Below are 22,221 nucleotides of genomic sequence, written 5' to 3' on the forward strand. Positions count from 1 at the left end.
TTTTCTGTGATTGAATTAACCAGGGAAGCCCACCCTGCTAGGCAAAATCATTCTCTTGTTTATAAACGCAGAGAAGAAAGATACTTGCCCAAGGAATGAATAGAATCATGTTGACGACACTTTGGGGTTTGTTTCTGTGGTACCTATTGTATATATTTTCCCAGAAGCTGCTGGTTGCTGCCGATTTGTCTCCCTAGGCAGGCAAGATTGTGAAACACTTATAAGTATTCCTAAGCCCCACTTTAATTTTCTCCTTTAGCTTTTAAGTGGGGCAAACATGTTTATACTAGAAGAGAGTCCTTTAGCAGTGGGAAGTAAAAATTGTCTAATGCTGTGGATGCCGTTAAAAGGGGATGTCCTTTCAGAAGGTATGTAGGTACGATGCCGCTCCGGGGGGGTGAGGTTCCTTGGTTTAGGGCTGCGTCTGGGATGGGGTGGATAGAAAACACACACCAAAGAACAGGTGCAAGGTGGGATTTCCTGAGACACTGGCTCTTTGTTCTACACAAGCCAGACTTAGAAGCTCAGACTCAGAGTCTAGGGCTGTTCGGATGGCTTGCACCTCTGCTGTATTCGGATCACTTGAGGAGTGCGTCAGGCTTCAGAGCAGGAGGCGGGTGATGAGAGGTTCAAATTGCCAGTTCCCTCCACTGGTTTTTACAGTTTTTCTCAGGCCGGGGTGCACGTTAAAACTACATTGAAGAGCTTGGAAAAAACCCACCCAGGTCCCTCTTCTATAGGTTCTAATTCTGTGTACCTGACCTCCTGTTTGATTATTTCTTCAGTTTCCCAGATGGTTCTAATTTACATCCGGAGTTGAGAACTTCTGGATCTAGCAGAGACAGCTATCTGTGACATCTTCATGCAGTTATCTGCACTTGTTTGTCATGTGATTCTTAAATCAGTACATTCCATGTTATAAGATAAATATATGGGGAAGTAACTAAAGACAGGCTTGGGTTGCAAACTCGGGTTAATTTCTTAACCTCTTTAAGTCTAGTTTTGTCATCTGTAAAATGGGATTAAAACCTCATAGTTTTTCAAAAATTAAGCAATATATTGCAAGTAAAATATTCAGTACAATCTCTAGCACACAGCAGAAACTCACTTATTACTTAGTAACATGCAGCATGTTACGGTAGAGTGGTGACTTCGGAATCAATCGCAATATTCTTCCAGCCCTGGCTGTGTAACTTCCCAGCTCTGGGGCCTTAAATAAATTGCTTAATTTCTCTGAACCTCAGGGCTCTTGTCTGTAGATGTATGAATAGGTGGGTGCAGCTCCTAATGTGGGAAAGTGCTTAAGACAAAGGAGGTGCTCAGTAAGCCTTTCTGCCACCTTTCCTTTCATTCTGTTTTCTTAACACATCACAGGGCAGTGGAAAACTCTAATTCTGAGAACATCATTGACTTCGGTTTGGCCAGGCTATGTTGAGAAGATGTTGTTACAGTGGCCTTTGTGGCTGTGACTGACTTTGGGAGCACATCCCTTGGAGCCTCAAGGAATGGTTGGGCCTGAACTGGCATCCGAGTTTGCAGAAAGAGTTGTGGTGCCCGGCCCTGTGCTTCCACGTCAGCACTTGACTCATGTCTCCAGTTTGCATTATGCCGAACTTGTGATGACCGTGTCCTTCTCAAGCCAACTTCCTGGCTGGGTGGGACCCTGTCCTTTTCACCTGGCTCAACTTTTTTTTTTTTTTTTGCGGCATGTGGGCCTCTCACTGTTGTGGCCTCTCCCGTTGCGGAGCACAGGCTCCGGACACGCAGGCTCAGCGGCCATGGCTCACGGGCCCAGCCGCTCCGCAGCATGTGGGATCCTCCCGGACCGGGGCACGAACCCGTGTCCCCTGCATCGGCAGGCGGACTCTCAACCACTGTGCCACCAGGGAAGCCCTGGATCAACTTTTGATTGAGATGCAAGGGTATGCTGGGACTTAAAAAGGACCTCTCTCCCCAACCCAGGCCTTAGAACTCTACTGCACAGCCTACTGGATCACAGCCTTAATTGTTTTAGTGCATAGTCTCTTAACACATGTGCCCTCTAGTTACTTATGGAGATTTTTGGCTTCTTAGAATTATAAGGAATCTAAGTACACTTATTCCACTTTAACATGTTCATTTCTACTTGGTCACCCAGAGTGGGTAAAGGACAGTGGCTGAAGGTGATAGCAAGTTGCATTGTGAACTGAATTCTCAAGTTATCAACAGATTTGGTAGTTCTTGTTGGTTCCTATTTTAACAGAGCAGGTCATACTTTGCTGGTGATTGAAGTGATTCATTCTTTTTCCTTTCCTCTCCCTTGTAGCCTAAGTATTTTAATTCAATCCAAGGAGAGCATTAAGGCATGTCATGTCCTTTAAAAGCTGATTTTAAAATGTGCCTTAAGTCTACCATATAGTTTAGCACGATATTTCCAATGACTCTGAAATGAGTTCCATTTTTGGTTCAGACCCAGCCTCAGAGACTATTACCATCTAACTTCAGTGGACACCTTACTTTAAAAAAAAATGAAAGTAATATATGATTGCTAACCAGTTATCTTTCTGAGTAAAGCCTTCTGAGTTTACTCTGAGTTATCCTTCTGAGTAAATAAAATTTATTATAAATTTTTTCTGGAAGTTCATTTGTGAATATTAAAGGGTTGCAATTTTCTAACACATGTTTAAAATATGAGGTTTGCACGGAATCATTTAGGGAATCATTTTCTATGGTTCATTAAATTGCAGAGGAGAAGAAATAATTTTGAATTAAAATCTAATTTCATTTGTATTGTTACTAGTCTTCTCTCTATGGTCCGTATAAGTCCTTCATGAAAGAATCATTGCATCTAGCTTAAGTAATTCTAGGAAATTGGAAATAAAGGGGGGAAAAGAATCATCTCATCTGGGCTTTATATTTGAGATATCATGGTGAGAGCCGTTTAAAAAGGACGCCTGCATCAACTGGACCAGACATCCAAGATTATAGAGTAAATTGATAGGAAATTAGGAAGAAGAAATGTTCTTCCTGATTTATTTAAAATGTTCTTGAGATCTCGTGTCTTCTGATAAATGATTTCTAAGTTAGAGGATGGTATCTTGTTCACCTTTATGTTTCTGGAGCTGCCACTGTGCCTGGCAAGGAGATCAGTAGGTGCTTCGTAAGGGAAATGAACGGAAGTTAGTTGCCACGGGAGTGATGAGATGAAGCCCTGAAATGCTGAGAGGAGAAACAAAACCGAGGGAGTCCAAGATGGGATGAAAACAGTTGAGTAATTGAATATCAGGGAAAGAATCTTGAATGGAGAGGGGTGCATCTTCAAGGGTGTCCTTGTGCTACTCTTTCAGGGAAATGTTGGGAGAGCAGTTTGTGAGGTTCTTTAGAGCAGTCATTCTCAGATTCCTGTAAATTGGCCCATGGTGTTTTCCCAGTAAAATTATGTAACAGTCCTTTCACAGTATCTATGAAAAATGAGGTAATAGATGGTCAGTTCCTCCATGTTCTTTTTTAAGTCTTTGGCACTTGCTATTTTTAGTCAATACCGGCAGCTAACATAAAGTGGTCTCAAAAAAAAAGTACAGTTATGGTAGTTATTTTAAGTTGAACAGATCAGTCCTTTCCGGAGTTGTACAGAGAGCGCTGAGCTTCCCCGGCTCAGGTGAGTTTGAGAGCTGCTGTCCTGGAGCGTTCAGGAAACACAGCTCCCTCGGGGCCAGTTAAGAGCGGGCTTTGCAGGAGTTTCTGACAACAAATCTAGGTATTGTGTCCTGTAAAAGGCAGTTCCTGTTAGGTTGCTCTGGTTGATTCCCTGTGGGCTAGGAGCTTATCTAACACTGTTATCTGGTCGGCATGGAAGGACCCCATGGCTTTATTGACTCACCTTACCAATCTTTTGTAACAAGCCATCCACGGGGGAAGTTTCTGTGAAGTGGAATTGTGCTAGTGTAACACTAGTGTCGAGACAGCCAGATTTGGGCTGGCGGCAGAGAGAAAGGAAGCCTTTCTGCTTTCTTTTGTGCAAGTGCCCCTGCCTAATTCTTTAGAGCTTGTTTCTACCTGGAAGCTTTCTTTTTAACTAGCTTATGTGAAGTAGTTGCTTTTCTGAGCTGATTTAGGCAATTAGATGAGTAATAAAGATTGTCATTCTGGTCTGCCATATTGACTTTTAAAAGGCTGTTTAGGGAAAAAGAAAAATCACTTATCATGATGATTCATCTTCAAGTTATAAATCTGGTGTAGATGCATATTTTAAACTGTTCGGTATTTCAGTAAGTGAGTACAATGCCTAGGCTCAGGCAACAGAAGGCCTAGGAAGGGCCGGTTGGGAATGTGTATAGACTAGACCAGAAGGGGTGAGTGGGTGTTTTATTTTAACACATAGCAATTAAAAATGGCCTATCTTAAACCTTTCTTTTTTTTCTTGGAAGCTATTGCAAATCTTTAGCAGCGTGTACCAATTGGCATTCCTGGATAAAGAATCTGTATATTTATTTCAGTTTAATTAGAAGATAAGTAGTATGGGAGCTGTGTGGAGTGGGCAAGGGGCTGAGTTAGAATTCTGTCTTAGCTTAAAGTTTGGTAGAAGGTTCAGACACTGGAAGGCAGTGAGTGGCAGGGTATGTTTTGTAAGTGATTCTAAGAAGTGGACGCGGCGGACTAAAAACTATGGGATCTCAAAAGACAGCAGGCTTTGGAATAGCGGTGTAAAGAGCTTTTAAACATAGGTTGGAAGCTCAGTAAATGTTCATTTCTCTGTTCCTTTTCCTAAACCACAACGGGAAATGATAATAGTTTTCTATTGCGCTTATACACATGAGGGTGATGGTGCTGCTTACTGGATTGTTAGGTAGGAGAAATAAGCTCCTACAATTCAAGTCACTCAGCAAATACTCAGTTGATGCAGAGATATAAATATCTGTAATAAATGAATAGAAAAACAAACATTTTTTGTGTGTGAGGTTGTGTGCTAGAGGCTGTGAAAGCAAAGCAGGTTAAGCTGCCAGCAATCAGTCCCTCAAGGAGCGTATGGATTAGTTGGGGCAAATGCACACATAGAAAGATAGCCAGTACTGCAGAGCACCCAGGAGCCGCCATAGAAATAGTCAGAAGACAGGGAGCTCCCAGAGGGACAAACTGCAGTGGACTGGGGTGGGTGGGCGGAGCTTCACCCAACAGGCGACTGCACAGACCTGGACTTCAGTGGGGTTCAGGGGTGTAGCAGGGAAGACAGAGGGCTTTCGGTCGTGGAGGACGGTGTGAGCAGAGGCAGGTATGAATCGCAGCTTCTTCTGATGAGTAGATCTCATGTTGAGTCAAAGAAGCCATGCACGGAGGTAGAAGGAGAATAGAAATCTGTTGGAGGCAGACTGTGGTGGGCCCAGAAGGGCAGGCTGGGGGTTCAGACTGACAAGCAAGAAGGGACCTACTGTCAGTTGAGGGGCTCTATAGGGACTTTTGTTCAGTGGAGGTTTGCAGGATGGCCTGAGGGGGCGTGACTGGAGCCCAGGGAAATCCACTGAAAATCCGAAACAGCAGTCCAGGTGTGCAGGGATGAGAGCTGGAGTTAGGGTTGGTGAGAGTGGAAATAGAAGGGAAAGGAGAAATGGGATCAAAATCACACTGAGAACAAAGTGATACGTATACAAACATCCCTGTTTTTCTGTTGCACTTTTTAAAGTTGTGCTCTCTAGATTGGGAGCCGTTCCCATGGAATATCCTGTCCCATTGGGATGAATGTTGACCAGATATTTACACTGAGTGAGAATAAAGATGTTCATCCTCCATGGCCCATGACATTTTTTTGGCTTAGACAACTGCTGGGCCTGCCGCGGTTGCATATATTGTGCCTTTATAGTACAAAGCTTTCTGTTTGGTTCTAATTTTCCCCTTTTCTTTCTTTTCAAATAGACTCTATCAAGAAGAATTTCCAATCCATACCTTGAACCTACTCCTTCCCAGGTATGATTCTTATCTCTCTTACAGCATTTTCTGAAACAGTGATTCTTCCCTTTGCTCCTGATTACGCCGTCTCCTTCACCTGGGATGACACGGCCGAAGGTGTTTGAAATGCTCTGATACTTGTGTCATGGATAGGACAAAAATTTTCTCTCATTTTCCACGTCCTCTACATGAATGCATTATGAACATGGCAGAGTTCATATATAATATAAATATTTTCAATTTGCTGTATGATAGAAATGCTGTATTTTAAAAATACTGGATATTTTACTCTGAAAACTTTGTGTAGAAGGGGATTATTTATATTTATTGTTATCTAAGAGTAGAATATCCCTGAGTGTTCATTGGAACAAGGTGGGGATGCCTTCATTATGTTGTGTTAAAAAATATATATATCAGCTGACAAGGTTGCATATTTCAGGATAACAGGAGACTGTGAGCTTTGTGAGGGCAGGACCTTTTTGGCCTTGCTCACTACTGCATCCCCAGCATCTAGAATGGGACCTGATAGCTGCTTAGTGTTTTTTTGAATGACTGAATGAACGAATACTGGTACATTGTCAGGACTAGTCAAGTGTCAGCTGACTCATACCTCTTTTATGGTAATACTTTCTGTTATATGACTAAAGTTGTTTTTTTTTTTAAAAATAGATTTAACACGTTAAAAATAAATCATTTCCTGTCCTTCACATTTTCTTCTTAGGTTGGGTTTTGGAGGTGATTACAGGAAAATTAAGGGAGTATAAGGATGGGGTTGAGGGCTTCCCTGGTGGCGCAGTGGTTGAGAGTCCGCCTGCCGATGCAGGGGACACGGGTTCGTGCCCCGGTCCGGGAAGATCCCACATGCCGCGGAGCGGCTGGGCCCGTGAGCCATGGCCGCTGAGCCTGCGCGTCTGGAGCCTGTGCTCCGCAACGGGGAAAGGCCACAACAGTGAGAGGCCTGCGTACCACAAAAAAAAAAAAAAAAAAAAAAGGATGGGGTTGAAGTGTTCTGGATCAAGTTATAGTCAATATATTATCAATTTGTTTGCTTTGGGAGAAGATATAAAATATTTTGTAGGTGCAAAAAGAGTTCAGCAAGAGGGCTTCCCTGGTGGCACAGTGGTTGAGAGTCCACCTGCCGACGCAAGGGACACGGGTTCGTGCCCCGGTCTGGGAAGATCCCACATGGCGTGGAGCGGCTGGGCCCGTGAGCCATGGCCGCTGAGCCTGCGCATCCAGAGCCTGTGCTCCGCAACGGGAGAGGCCACAGCAGTGAGAGGCCCACATACCGCAAAAAAAAAAAAAAAAGAAAGAAAGAAAAAGAGTTCAGCAAGAAACAAGTAAACAGATGTTAACATGAACCCTCAGTATATCTTCACTTTCATGAGCCTTTACTTAGACGGTTCATTTTCATTTAGCTTCCTTTGTGAAACAACATTGCCCTGTGGACGAAGCTGCCAATTATAGAAAAAGGAGGTAGTTTATAAAGTGGGACATAGACCTCTCCAGATCTAAGGAATACCCTGCTTCATCCTCCAAGAATCAGAGATGCATATGGGCAAATCAGAAGATTAAAAAAAGAAGCTATATGAAATTTTTATCTGCTAGATGGAATTGTGAAGTAGATGAAACCAGGATGCTTGGCATTAACTATAAACTCTGCAGTTGAGTGAAGCTTAAAAGCAAAGCACACAGCAGCCTGCTATTAAATTGTGTCATGGTGTGAGATGCTTGCTAGATAGGAAAAAATTATTTTCCCAGCTTCCAAGACATTTAAAAGTATGCATTTATCAATATGGCAGAGTTCATATATAAATATTCTTCAATTTGCTGTATTGGTACAAATATTGTATTTAAAAAAACAGGTATTTTGCCCTGGAAACTGTGTAAAAGGAAATTATTTATAGTTAAAGCAGTTAAGTGTTTTCAGCTTAGGGACTTGGCCGTAACTTTTTCTATATAGTATGTCATTGGCAGCTCACAAATTGTCACATCGTTGTTCTGAATTCTCAGTGAGTCTTTGTCTTTTCTGTGTAGATTTATGGAGAGAATTCTTCTTGTGCAGGAAGAGCACTGAGGAATATTATCATCGTTCAGGCAGCTGACCTGATAAAGGACAGGGTGAACCTCAAGGGATTTTACAGGTAACACAGTTTCCTAACACCTTGTCAGAAATTCTCCTTGAGAAAAAAACCCAAAAACATGTTAAAGTCATAACCCTGATCACAGAGAGATGGGCAATTATCAGTAGTAGGAGGGTTGGTTTGTTTGAAGTGTCTATTTGGGATACTGGTGGTGTGGTGACTTTTCTCTTAATTAAACTTAGCTGAGTGTTTCACAGTTGGACTCCTAGTCTGAAGATAGGGAGATTACAACTGGAAGATTGCAATACCATAAAGAATAGAGAGAGGGCTTCCCTGGTGCCGCAGTGGTTGAGAGTCCGCCTGCCGATGCAGGGGACACGGGTTCGTGCCCCAGTCCGAGAAGATCCCACATGCTGCGGAGCAGCTGGGCCCGTGAGCCATGGCCGCTGAGCTTGCACGTCCGGAGCCTGTGCTCTGCAACGGGAGAGGCCACAACAGTGAGAGGCCCGCGTACCGCAAAAAAAAAAAAAAAAAAAAAAAAGAATAGGGTGAGTACTCAGAATAAATGATAACAAAAAAACTAGGAAAGAGTCCCAGAATAAAGACATTTCTTTAAGTTAACTAAATGTATCTTTATCACAAACTCATTACAGTCATTTTCTTCTTTTCCATTTGCCACAGATGGGAAAAATTCCATCATGGCCTGGCTTTTGGGGATAGTGGTTCCCAACCTATTTGAGTAAGACGACCCCCCATCTTTTTTTTTGAGGCATAGTTTACATACAGTAAAATGCACACATCTTAAGGGTACAGCTTGATGAATTTTTAATCATTACACACACTTACGTAACTACTATCCACATCAAGCTCTGGGGAGTTTTCACACCCTAGATAATTTCTTCGTGTCCCTTCCCTGTCAGCAACTATCTCATGCCAACAACTTCTTTCTGATAAAAAATTTGGCAAAATCGGTAATCTTGGCACCATTGACCAACTGTGTAGTGGAGATGAGAGAACTATAATGAATTAACGCTTTAAAATCCTATGTTTAATTAATCACATTAGTATTTCTGTAGGTTTTGACACATTCGGCATAGGTTAGATATGATTTATTCTGTTGACAAACAATGCTTTTGTGTATATGGAATTGTGAACCTCTTGAGAAAGCTCAAAGGTCACTGCCACACCCTCCTATAAAGAATTCACTGCCCAGGGTCTGAAAAACCACTGGTTTAGAGCCTAGGCCAAGCAGACACAACAGGCTGGAAGACAGGCTGTGGTGATTGTTGGATTACTTCACGTAGAGCTCCCCCCGCCTTTTTAAAAAATAGATGGTGGTATTAACTTTAGACAAGTCTAATTTTTTTCCCCTTTTTTTAAAAAAACTGACACTGCATGTATAGGCATCCCTCAGAGATACTGCAGGTTTGGTTCCAGACCACTGCAGTAAAGCAAGTAGCACAATAAAGTGAGTCACATGAGTTATTTTGTTTCCCAGTGCATGCAACAGTTATGTTTACACTCTAGTCTATTAAGTGTGCAATAGCATTATCTAAAAACAATATACATACCTTAATTTGGAAAATATTCCTAAAAATTGCTAACCGTTATCTGAACCTTCAGCAAGTCATCATCTTTTCTGTTGGTGGAGGGTTTGAAATATTGTGATAAGTACCAAAAATGAGATGCAGAGACATAAAGTGAGCAAATGCCGTTGGAAAAATTGGCACCGATAGACTTGCTAAATGCAGGGTTGCCACAAACCTTGAATGTGTAAACATAATATCTGTAAAGTACAGTAAATGAAAGTGCAATAAAATGAGGTCTGCCCGTGTAAGTCTTCGGGTCTAGTTGTCAGCAGGCTCATAGGATTCATTTCAGTTCCCACATGAGGCTGTATGTAGGATCTGTCCTTGTTCTCAGTTTTGTTTCTGATTGGATATAGATTGAAAAAGAATTGGGGGATGTACATTAATCAGGTTCATGGAAAAGAACCATCCATCCAAGTAAGAACATACCTAGGGTTTAGTGGGAGTAGAATGTGGAGAGAGCATGAGTTGTCCTATTTCAGATTCCAGATGATCAGGCCAGAACCTCCTTTCTTTTATAATCTAAGGACTGATGAATGCTCTGGGTTTAAAGACAAAGTGCTAATATGATTGCCTAGGCTGGGTCATTTTCATTTGTCTGGTAGTAAATTGAGCAAAGTGTTCTCCATGTACCCTACGAGAAGTACTTCCACAACTTTGAAATGTTTTCCATTTATTTGGTACTATAGGAAAAATCATACTAGTTTTTTGAGGCTTCATGTAAGTGTGTAAACACCACTGCCCCACTGACATTTGAGATGAGGGTTCTCTCTGCACTACTATGAATTGATTACTAAAAATGTAACCGGAGACAGAAGGAGGCCAAGAGAAATCGAATTTTCAACTTCAGAGATTAATAAAATTAATGTTTTGTTATGGCAGTCACATTGGCCTTGGAGCCAGTCACCTCCATATCACAATGCTCCTGTTAAGTATCGCAACGCTAGTTAGATCTGCATGTACTCGGAACAGTTGCTGGATTCAGTACAAGACTGAAAATACACGGGGTGTAAGAACTGCCGTGGGTGTTCCCATTCCTCCCTTCCAGGCATCTCTGATTTCTCCACTGCTCTCCCCTCGGTCCTGGAGGTTTAGGTATTTAAAATGGATTGTTGCTGACCTGGTGTGCAAGTCAAGGGGGTGTGAGTTAACGGCAGCAGCAGCTTACCTCATTTTGTTTGCTTTGGTGGTGTTAGTGTCCATCCTTACCCCAGTGATGTTTTGCCTCGTGCAGATGGATTGTTGAAAGCGATTCGAAACATAACTTGTTAAATTGGAGATGGGGGTAGAAAGAGATCGTGTGCCCCCGAAACAGTAGCTTGCTCCGAGCACGAGAGGCTGATTATTCAGTAATAACTACACATGACAGCAGTCATGGCAGGACCGTGTTTTAGCATATCCGCTCAGCCCTGCACCTCCCCAAGACAGAGCCCTTCCCAATGAGAAGGTGGGGCTGGGTCATCGGCATCACCCGGCAGCCAGTTAGAAATGAGGGCTCGGAGGCTGCACCCAGCCACACTGCATCACAATCTGCACGTCAACAAGATGCCCCAGGCGACTCCTACTAAACACAAATTTGGGAAGCCCTGGTCTGAGGCACGTCTTCCTCATCAACTGTGAAGAAACAAGCCAACGCATCTGTCGAGTCACCATTTACAATTTGACAGTTTAGTTTGTTTAGTAAATGTTTTGCTGTATCCTGCCGTGTTCCAGGTGGTGTCAGACACAGAGCAGGCTGAGGAGCTGTATGTATTGTTCTGAGAATAAGGACTAAGACGATAAAAGTGCTTTACAAGCCCAAAGATGCGGGCTAATTGACAGAGGTGTTGAGGAATTAACACTTTGAGCCTCTAATATGAAAGGTGTCCTGTAGAAGTTAAATTTGTCGGTTTGGTTGCAATCTGTTTCTTGTTTTGTTTCAAAAAACATCCATTTATTTGACTGTTAATCTTTCTTATGTCTGAATGCCAACCTGCAACTGGAATTGTACAGTTGGTACAATCTGGAATTGCCTTAATGGCCTCAGAGTATCTTTCAAATATTTACTCCCAAAAAGTGACACTTTATCTAAAGTAGAATATTTGTTCAGATATCTGAGCAGAAATGTTTACTACCTTATTTTTCCATCACTCAAGAAAATGTAGCATCTCATGGCATTTCTTCATACTGTTGGTTACTGTGTGATTTCTAGGTATTTATAACTATGCCAATCACAAAAAATAGACAATATTTTTCTGTTTTAGGAATACAAATAAATGTTGACATCTTTTGGTCCTTAAATACCAAATATAGGAGAAAGATAGCTTTTTACATGATACATCTCTTTAAAAAAATTTTTGGTGACCTTTTTTTTCCATACGGAAGAGTAGGTTTCAATGAAATTTCTGAAAATTAAAAAAACTTATTTCAGAAAGTTTTCTTTGTTTGGTTTTTCATCTGAAGCTGATAAAGATGGGAAAGTAGGCATGAAAGTACCGCTTGTGATGCCCAAATTGGGGCATTCTTTGAATACAGCTATGTATTTTAAGGATTACAGAGAGTATTTCTTGCATGTGGTTAGTGGAATCCATCATCCAGGTTTATGGGTTTATGATCTACGCTGCTTGGCAGATTGCTTAGATTATGTTAAAAAGATGAACAGTCAAATGTATTGTTCTTTGAGACAAATATTAAGATGTACTCTCTGTTTAAAGATCAGAAAACAAAACTTCATACTACTCACTGTGGTATAGCCTTGTCTAACCCTGGAATTATTTTGTTCTCAAAGAGATGAGATAAAAATGTGTAATTGCTTGAACCAAAGCTGATCACCACCAACTCGAGGTACTTGTCTTACCAAGGCAGAAGCATTGTCTTCACATAAAGGGCTGCTAAATTTATTCCTTCATTTATTCTAATGTATATATTCAGAGACTTTACCGTGGGCCTGGACTGTTCTGATGTTGGCGATTAATCGTACATTACGTACACATAGTCCGTGTTCTCCTGAAAATTGTTCTCAAGGGAGATATTATTCATTTGGAAAGATGTATAATTGCTAAATGTTACATCCACATAGTCCCTGTTCTCCTGAAAATTATTCTCAAGGGAGGAAAAGAGATACTATTCATTTGGAGAGATGTATAATTGCTAAATGTTAGGTGATGCGAAGAAGAAGCATAAGAGGATATGATTCTAAGCTTCTGTAAGGCAAGCGATATTTGAACTGAAACCTGAAAGATGGATAAGAGGTCTGTGTCATTTATTCTTGAGTTGCTTGTTTAAAAGCACATGAAAGTGACGGTATTAAATTTCATTTTTTTTGGCAAATGGGTGGCAACCATGTCTCACTGGGAATGGCTTTGCTTTTGTCCAGGAGAAGCTGCGTCGGGTCGGAACTGGTTGACTGGCTTCTAGAACACTGTCCTTTGGTCCAATGCAGATCTATGGCCATAGGGGTCTGGCAGCTCCTACTGGATATGGGAATTATGTCATCAGGTTAGTGTTACATGTTTTGAAGGCACAGAATCATTATGTTGTTAAGCTACTTGACCGAAATGTGTTTGATTTCCTAGATGATATTATAATCTAGATGGAAATTGTGTTTGCTGGTAAATATTTGCATTCTCTTATAAATGAATGTGACAGTTCATCTTTTGTTACTTCTCACACCTTTTGTAAAAATAATTAGGTACTTGTTGTTTCATTAACTACTACCTGTAAGAGTCTTTCCCTTAACCCCCTCTCTTCTCTACTGAGAATAATGCACACAATTTCTAAAAAAAATCAGTGACATCTTTAGTTGCTCTAAATGTGTGATTTGTCTTGCTGTACTTAGAATAATCATCAGAAACTGACTTTATGAGTAGCATGTGTATGCCATTTTAATTGTGTAAGTAGTCATAAACGATCTATGAAAATAAGCTGTTTAAACAGAACAGAAAATTGATGTTAACTAGAAGCTAAAATAGATGGTGGGTATCTCTTTTCTTTGTTGAGCCAGGGAATGGAAGACTTAGAAGTCAAGCAGTTTGGATTCTTTATTTATCTCTGTCACTCAGGTGCTGGTTTGTCACTGGGAAGCCCTTTTTTTCTATAGATGATAAATATTGAGGGTCAGAGAACATAGTAAGTTTCAGAAAGGCACACCCCAGGTCCCACTGTAGAAAAGTGGTACAGATGGGGATGTGGGTGTAATCTTAGTCGGTCACACCTAGCACCTGATGCTCTTTTTTAGAAAAACAGTTAACTGCCTTTGAGGAATATAATTATCAGCTTGCTTGTGAGGTTCAGGTTTCTGCTTAGCAAAACATTTTGTGTTAATATTTTTTGGAAAAGTCTCCACGTCTTGATTTCTTTTAAAATAGGGTTTCCCAACCTTGGTAGTGTTGACATTTTGTGCTAGATAATTCTTAGTTAATGGGGTGGGGGGGCACTGTCTCATACATTATAGGATGTTTAGTAGCATCCCTTTCTTCCACCCACCAGATGCCAGTAGCACCCCCTAGTTGTGGCAACGCAGAATGTCACCCGACATTGCTAAATGCCCTCAGTGCTGGTTGAGAGCCACTGATCTAAATCTTGCCATAGTGTTGTATTTGTGTACCACCACAGTAATTAAATGTACGGCTTTGGGACGCTAAAAAAAAAAAAAAAAGTTTCTTCTACTGCCTTTGAATTGCTGTTGATTTCACCTGTCCCTGAAGTAGAACAGTTGTAAAATACATGTGAATGTGCTGGCCAGAGCTTCAAGGAATAAAAATAGGGTGGTCAGTAAGTCCTTTTTAATTCAATGGGACTGTGAACATGAATGGACTTCATTATCGTCCTATCCCTGACTTCTCTCTAATAATTAGTAGGTCTTTCAATTTATTATTCAGTTTATGGCTCTCTAAATGATGTACTTTACAAAACTGACCCACGCCTTTTTTGTTTCCGACAGTGGACCAGCATTTATGCTTTCAAGATACCTATGTTTTCTACCAGTTTTCGTCTGATGAGTGTAGCTACTTGTACTGTGAATTTGAAAGAGAAGAGTCGTGGCAAAATGGTGTCAAACTTTTACTGCAGCTTGTGCCTCTCATTCCCACTAGAGCTGGCGTCTGTGAACTGTAAGTAGATGCTGTTTTGTTCCATTGTAAAATTATTCTCACTTAGAGAGCCATCCCTGTGTCTGGGGACTGTGCTCTGCTTTTTAGATCATCTCCTTTAAGAAGTAATTGTTTTATTCCCATTTCTCAGATGCAGGTTCAGAAAGATAAAATGCTGAAAATTCAGTCCAGTTAATAAATGACTGAACTAGTATTCAAACTCCAGAAGTCCATGCCTCGCCGGCTGCACCACGCTGCTTCTCATTTAATCATTGCTATATGAGTAGATGATATAGGTTGGGAATAAACATGATTTAGCTTAAGTTGGAATAAAATAATAACTGACATCTTATCCTCTCTCCAAGTTGTGACTTTCCTAAGAAAGAGCTCAACAGACATTTCTGAAAATAATCTAGAAGCAACATTTGGCAAATTAAAACACATGAATCATTATCACATGAAGATGCTGAGTCACTATATGATTAAAATGAATTAAAATTAATTCATTAGACGGGGTGTGGGAACAGGACTTGAGTCATGATGGGATGATTCTGACATGCCTTTGTTTATCCACAGCATTAGTGACAAGCTTATTTCAGTATAATGAGTTGCAGATTAAAAATTTCAGTTAGCAACTTTTATGTATTCAATTTTTAGAATACGTTGAGATTAGCAGGGCAAGAGGTGTTGTCCTCATCTCATGGGTAAGAAACATAGGTTCAGGGAGAAGCACCCACAACCATTAACAAAGATGAGTTACTCTTGTTAAAAAAAAAGACAGTATGGAACAGTTATTACAGGCTTTTAGAAAAGAAATAAAATGACAGAATATTAATGAGACACTAATAGGTTGATGGTAGAGGATGCATTTGATGTCAGGAACTATGCTAAAGGCTTTATATTCATTATTTCATCACTTTCTACCATTTTAAAGGGAGGAAACTGAGGCATAGAGATCAGGTAACCTATCTGTGGTCACACAGGTGGTGTGTGGCGCATTCCGTGTCTGTCTGGTTGTAACACCCATGCTTTTAACACCTGCTAGAGTGTGTGCCCAAGAGTTACGGGGGTCATTCTGGCCTCCCTTTTCGAGACGTTATAACCAGAAGCTATAAAAATGTTAGCCTGACTCTGAACTGGTTATGAATTCAGGGCCGCTGGCACCACCACTGTTTATAGAGGACCTGCCATGGTAAAGCAAATATAATGCCTCATTCGATTGTCTAAGTAAGGAAAATGTTTCTTAATGTAATGTGGTCTTAATGTAGGTCAGAAGTTTCCCAGGAAAAGTCAAGAAGCATTTCAGTAAATTTTAAAAAGCTTTCTCAGAAAGAGTGGAATGCGTTTTAAGCTACAGGTGGCTGTGACTGTGGGACTGGCGCTCTCTGGCCGCTTTTCTTAACCACTTCCCATCCTGACGTCGGAAGTGTGCGCAGTCCCACGGGGTGTACCCAGATTAACGGGGTATGAGGGTGTCTGAAGTAAACTCACAAGCAGTCCTCGTGGTTTATCTCCTTTCTCTCCCACCGAGGAAGCAGTTTGGAATGCCAGTGACATGACCTTTTTACAGGGAATCCCTGAGTCTACTGTAGGTTCTAAAGATGAAGCTATTTAAAAAATTTGCTTCCTAATATTCCAGATTACTTGCAGTCTTTTGTCACACTGATCACTGTATACAGTGTCATGCCTCTGGGGTTGATAATCACTATAGCGTGTCTTATCAGCGCGTTCTTTTTCTCTTGGTGTGAACTTGTCCATCTGGGGGTGGTAATTCCTCTGGGAAAATTGGCATTGGGGAGCTATAGACCTGTTCATCCCATATTATAAGTACAAACTATAAAAAGATAAAATTACGGAACCCACTGCAAGTCTCTTTTGGAGCAGAAATATATGTGTGTGTGTGTGTGTGTGCGCGTGTATGTGTGTGTGTGTATTTGTTTATTTATTTACTCTAATCTAGAGTTATAAGCAAACTTCTAAGCTCTGATATAATGTTTTGGGCCATATTTTTGAAAGCTAAAGTTTAGGTTATCCAGACTTGGAGTAAACTGTGGTCAGAGAAAAGATGTCTAGGGACACTGTCCTCTGCCAGTTGGGTTGTCACAGCCCTTGCTAAGGTTCAACACATACGATCCCATCAAAACTTCTGCTCTAATCTGGTCATCTCCATTCATTCTAGCCCACACCCGTTTATTCCCTCATGGCCTTGTGAAGTTCTGCTCTTGCCTTGTCAACTTCTACCCACCCCTCAAGGGGGAGTCCAAGTCCTACCTTGACCACAGAACTTCCGTGATACGTGCAGTCTATGAACAGCCCTAACTTTTGGTAACCTCCTGCTCTTGCTGTTTGTTTCAATTTTTTTTTCCACTCTTCTATGTCATTCTTAGTCCTACGGTGTTCATTCCACTGTATTATCCATTCATTTTTACCTATTCTACCGAAAGGCCCTCTAAAATCCTCTTGACTCATTAACTTACATTGTCCATTCACAAGCTGAAAACCCGGTCCTGTGGTTCTTTTAATAACCTTTTTGATATTTGAAGGCCATGAAGTCTGCCTTTGCAGTTCTACATTGGGGTCGTTCTAATTTGCTGTCTTCTCTCTAAATCCCTTTAAAATTATGTGAGGAAACTACTCCATGTCTCTATGTAAACACCGTTCTGTAAAGATTCATTTTTAAAAAGAAAAAAGAAACAGATTTTTTTTCCCATTTAAAATAAAACGTTTAAAGCAGGAAGGGAAATGGAGCTAATGCAGGTTTCTAGGCTAATGTGAAGAAACAAAATTCCTATGCTATACAAAATAACTTTTCTATCCAAACTGAATAGATAATTTGAAAAAAGTGAGTGCATTGGTTGTCAAGGGTACTGTCTCTGGGGGAAGAAAGAACAATCGTGGTATCTTATTCAAACTGAAAGGTAAATCAAATCATCCAGAATGTCCTTTTTCCTAACTCTTTTTTATTGGGGTGGGGCAGTTAGGAACGCTGAAGTAACATTGTAGGGAAAGGCAGCCTAATAATTCCTCCAGGACGAGTAAGACACGCTTCTGTCTAACGCTGACTTTGAGAATTTAGGCTGTGCGGGAGCTTGGCTATTTTAATTCAAGTACCTGTATTACAGCCCTCCCGGCTTGCCCCCGGGGTGGGAGTGGTAGTGCTCTGAATAACTGAGTCTGTGAACCTTGATACATAAAACTATATTGTACCAATTACAGGGCAGTTAACACTTATGCTGCTGTTAAAAGAGTCATAGAAGATTGCTAAAATTTAACTTACGCTGCAATCAGGCAGGGAAAGAAAAAGGTAACTTCTTCATTTTTCTCTAAGCGTTGTGTTGTCCGCATGAGCCTCTGTCCCGCTGGACAGCCAGAAAGAAGGAAAAGAGAAGCCCCATAATTTTAGCCTAATCCAGTAAAGGACTCTCATAGGGACATTTAAAAGGTCTCCTTGTTAGCTGTTGAGCGTATTTTGGTAAAAAGGTTCAGTCTTTCTGCACCCTCTCCTTGCTCCTCAGCAAGACAGCCCCTGGGGATATGGTGAGTGGTGTGGGCCCTTGACCCTAGCAGACCAGGCTTGCCTGTCAGGTTGGCCCTTTCCCATCCGCACTGATCTTGCCTAGTGACCCCTGAAGTGTGACTGGGGTGCGCTGTTACTGTGGAGCCTGGTGTCAGTTGGGTCTGTGTCTCTCGGCTTGATCAGTGCCCGGTGGTCCTGGCTGATGCGTCCTCCTGGAATGTCAGCATCAGCTGACATTCTGATGCTCCTGAGGTCTGGCTGCGGTTTCCACAGATGTCCCATTCAATCACCTGAGCTCTGCTGAAACAGCTCCCTCTCATTGCATCCCACCCTGACCTTCCCTGACTCTAACCTGTGTGTTAAACACACACACACACAAACACAAAACACACAAAAACAAAAACCCCACACCTGTTTGTTGTTACTGTTAATGAGCAGAGTACTTAATTGGATGGTGTGGCTCACCTTCCGTTCCTCACTAACCAACTCTAGGAAAAGCTCAGCCCAGAGGATTAAGATGAATTTGTTAACATTCATGACTCCCCACTCTAGGTAGAGAAGCAGAAGGGCACTTGAGGTAGATGGTACAGTGTGTAGGGCAGGAAGTTAGGAAGATGGGTGGTGTGTTGAGAGGGTACAAGGCAGCTTGATGTGGCTGGAGCAGTGGGTCACAACCAGCCGGGTGGCGAGGCTCAGATTGATTGCAGGGGTCTGCAATCTCTATAGGGGAGCTAAACATTGTCTTTGTATTGAATAGAAAGAATGACTTAACTGTATATAGATGCTGCCGAAATAAGTAAATTACAGTTTATTTGAATTCACGGTAGTTTTTGTCATATAATTGCTCAATGGATACGGAGTTTATGGGTTTGTGATCTATTTCTATGTTAAAGGGGTCCCCCACTTAAAAATGGGGAACAAATGGCTTGGTCACTTGGCCTAAGCTGCCCTGACAATAATACAAAAAATAGCAGTAATAGTTAAACTTATATGTACTTACCACATGCAAAGCACTACTCTGAGCATTTTACATGTGACTCATTTAATGCCCACAGCAGTAGTTTGGAGTTGTGACGCGGAAACTGAGGCAAGACAGCTTGTGTAACTTGCCAAAAGGGCAGGCCTCTGTGCTTGGTGGCAGGCAGCAACATGAATTGAAGGCAGAAGGTGAACTTGGAAGTGATCTTCATGGCACTGGTTCTCAACCATGATACTTTAAAAAATAAACAGGTATAACCTGAGATCTACTGAATCAGGATTGGAGTAGAGAGATGAAACATGGATATCCGTACTTTTTGTAAAGTTCTAAATGTGAGGCTAACACATACCAAGGTTGAAATCTACTGTTCTATAAAGTTAGCCTTACAGAAAACTCCGTTAAGTGATAGGAAACGTGAAAGTTAATTAAATCAAAGTCTCAAAATACTACGTAAAGAAGCCAGATTAATTTTTTCAGAACATAAAGGTTTTATTGCGCATGGTACCTATTGCCACTTGGCTGACACTTCTGAAATTCTGTAAATTTAGCTTCATAAGCATTTATATCTGGAAGGGATTTCCTAGATAATTGAATTTGCTCCTCTTAATTTTCAGGTAAGGAAAAGGGTCTACTCTCTACTGAGTAACTTACTTAACAGCATTTACTGACGATCAGGTTTGTGTAAAGTGCTGTGCTTAGCCCTGTAACAGATGTGACCATATGTAAGTCATGTAAGGCCTTTTATGAGGCCAGCTGTATTATGACAAAGTTCAGAAAAAGAAAATGAATGTAAACACAAAAGTCTTATCAAATATTACTGAATTGGATCTGGCCATGTATAAAAATGATAATACATCATAAAATGATATTTATCCCAGAAATACAAGGATGATTCAACATCTAAAAATCAGTCAATGTAATTCAACAGATTCAGTCCAAAAAAGAAAAACTATATGAGAAACTCCATAGATGCAGAAAAAATCATTTGAAAAAAATTCAACATCCATTCATGATATAAATTCTCAGAAAAGTAGGACTATAAGGGAATTTCTTCAATCTGATAAAACCTTACATAAAACTTACAGTTTACATCATACTTACTAGCAAAATACTGAATGTTTTTCCACTAAGATTGGGAACAAGGCTAATACATTGCCTCTTATCACTTCTTTTCAATACTAGCCAGTGCAAGTGAGGCAAGAAAAAAGAAGAAAGTGTATGCAGATTAGAAGGAAAAAAATAAAGCCATCTCTCTTTGCAGATGACATAATTATATACATAGAAAATCCCAGGGAATCTACAAAAAACCTACTAGGCCTGATAAGTGAGTTTAGCAAGATCACAGGCTACAAGGTCAATATAAAAAAATGTATTTCCCTGTACTGGCACAAAAAGCATTATAAAATACTTAGGTATAAATCCAAGAAAATGTGCAAAAGTTGTATGTCAGACACTTCATAAGCCTGATTTAAAAAATCAAATTGAAGTAAGTAGAGGATCTATCCATGTTCATGGATTGGAAGATTCAGTATTGCTAAGATGTTAATTCTCCCCATATTGACGTGTCTTTTCAGTGGCAGTCATCTCCTGATCTGTTGGCCTTACCACCCATGCATAATAATGAAACCTATGTCTGGAAACATTAACCTTTAAACAGGGAGTGTCCTGGAGCTCAGTCAGACATCTTTTTCTCTTCTCACTCTGGATGTACCCTCACCCAGTCATGTATTTAATATCAGCTCCACAGTGATGACTCCCCAAATTCAGGTTCCTGCCTTCTCTTAGGACCTTATATACAATAGTAGTGCCACCACCAACTACCCTGTCACTTCTGCTCCCTTTATTCCCCTTATCCTGCCTAACTTGTCCTTTTCTACCTGACATGTATAAGCAACATGAGAAATCCATTGGCATCCTTAATTTCTGAAATGGTGCTAGATTAACAGCCTCTAACTGGGGAGATCAACTTCAAGTTTGTCATTCCTGTGTCCCAAACCTACCCTTTGTATTCCTCACTCTTCCTAATTAGGTTCTCATTTTATGAATCTTGGAGAGGAGGAAAGACTGGATGAGTAAACAAACATTTTTTGAGTATTTCTCAAAAAACTTTTCATGATGGAACTTGGCATAAGTTTTGTATTAGAATCATAGGTGAAGAAAATTTTCATTTATCACTTTAAATTGTTTGTATAAAAAATGCTGTGAGGGCCTCCCTGGTGGCGCAAGTGGTTGAGAGTCCGCCTGCCGATGCAGGGGATACGGGTTCGTGCCCCGGTCTGGGAGGATCCCATATGCCGCGGAGCGGCTGGGCCCGTGAGCCATGGCCGCTGAGCCTGCGCGTCCGGAGCCTGCGCGTCCGGAGCCTGTGCTCCGCAACGGGGGAGGCCACAACAGTGAGAGGCCCGCATACCGCAAAAAAAAAAAAAAAAAAAAAAAAAAAAAAAAAATGCTGTGAAACCAGCTTGTCTTAGTCTTTGTTATTACTCATCACCCCCTCTCCCAAGGAAACACTAAGTCCTCCAAAATTTCCATTGTTTACAGACCAGACTTATTCCAGGTGTGGGAAGAGACAGCTTATCTTTATGAGAGTACATCAATTTAGGAACAGTACAGGAATTTTAACAACAATTGAACTTTTAGGCATGCTTGTGCCAGCATTCGAAATGTAGCCGTTTAGTTAAATATTAAACATTAGTTCTCAAATCTTCAATATAAAATGTGAAAGAGATACTAGTAATAACTAACTTTATTCAATTTTAGATGAATGTGTCACTGTTTACCCTGGACCTTAATAAAACCTGTCACATTCACAATTTACTACTGTTTGGTAAATTTCCTCTATAAGCATAACTGATAGCCTGATGCTGTGAAAAATTATCTTCTCTTGAGAAGGTTGAACAGGTGTTTGTACTCATGATGTCAATGATCTCAAAAAAATCTGACTCTCATTCTTCTCCCATCCCACTTTTTCTTTTTGTAATAGGAATTTGCTTTGTTAAGCAAAATAGATCTGTCCGGTTATAGATATTATGGGAAGATACAGGTGGGACAGTACTTGAGTGTC

The 22,221-nt window shown here is 40.9% G+C and overlaps 1 protein-coding gene across 1 annotated transcript in view; it reads left to right on the forward strand.

The window, feature by feature from the left end:
* RAPGEF5 (Rap guanine nucleotide exchange factor 5) overlaps positions 1-22,221 on the forward strand; it is a 213,411-nt gene that overhangs the window by 30,498 nt on the left and 160,692 nt on the right. The window contains exons 2-5 of the mRNA XM_060108417.1: positions 5,887-5,937; positions 7,957-8,063; positions 12,948-13,069; positions 14,514-14,682. Coding sequence (XP_059964400.1) covers positions 5,887-5,937; positions 7,957-8,063; positions 12,948-13,069; positions 14,514-14,682 — 449 coding nt within the window. The remainder of the gene's footprint in view (positions 1-5,886; positions 5,938-7,956; positions 8,064-12,947; positions 13,070-14,513; positions 14,683-22,221) is intronic.

Source organism: Mesoplodon densirostris, chromosome 9, assembly GCF_025265405.1.
Source record: "Mesoplodon densirostris isolate mMesDen1 chromosome 9, mMesDen1 primary haplotype, whole genome shotgun sequence".
In the NCBI taxonomy this organism is placed as follows: domain Eukaryota; kingdom Metazoa; phylum Chordata; class Mammalia; order Artiodactyla; family Ziphiidae; genus Mesoplodon; species Mesoplodon densirostris.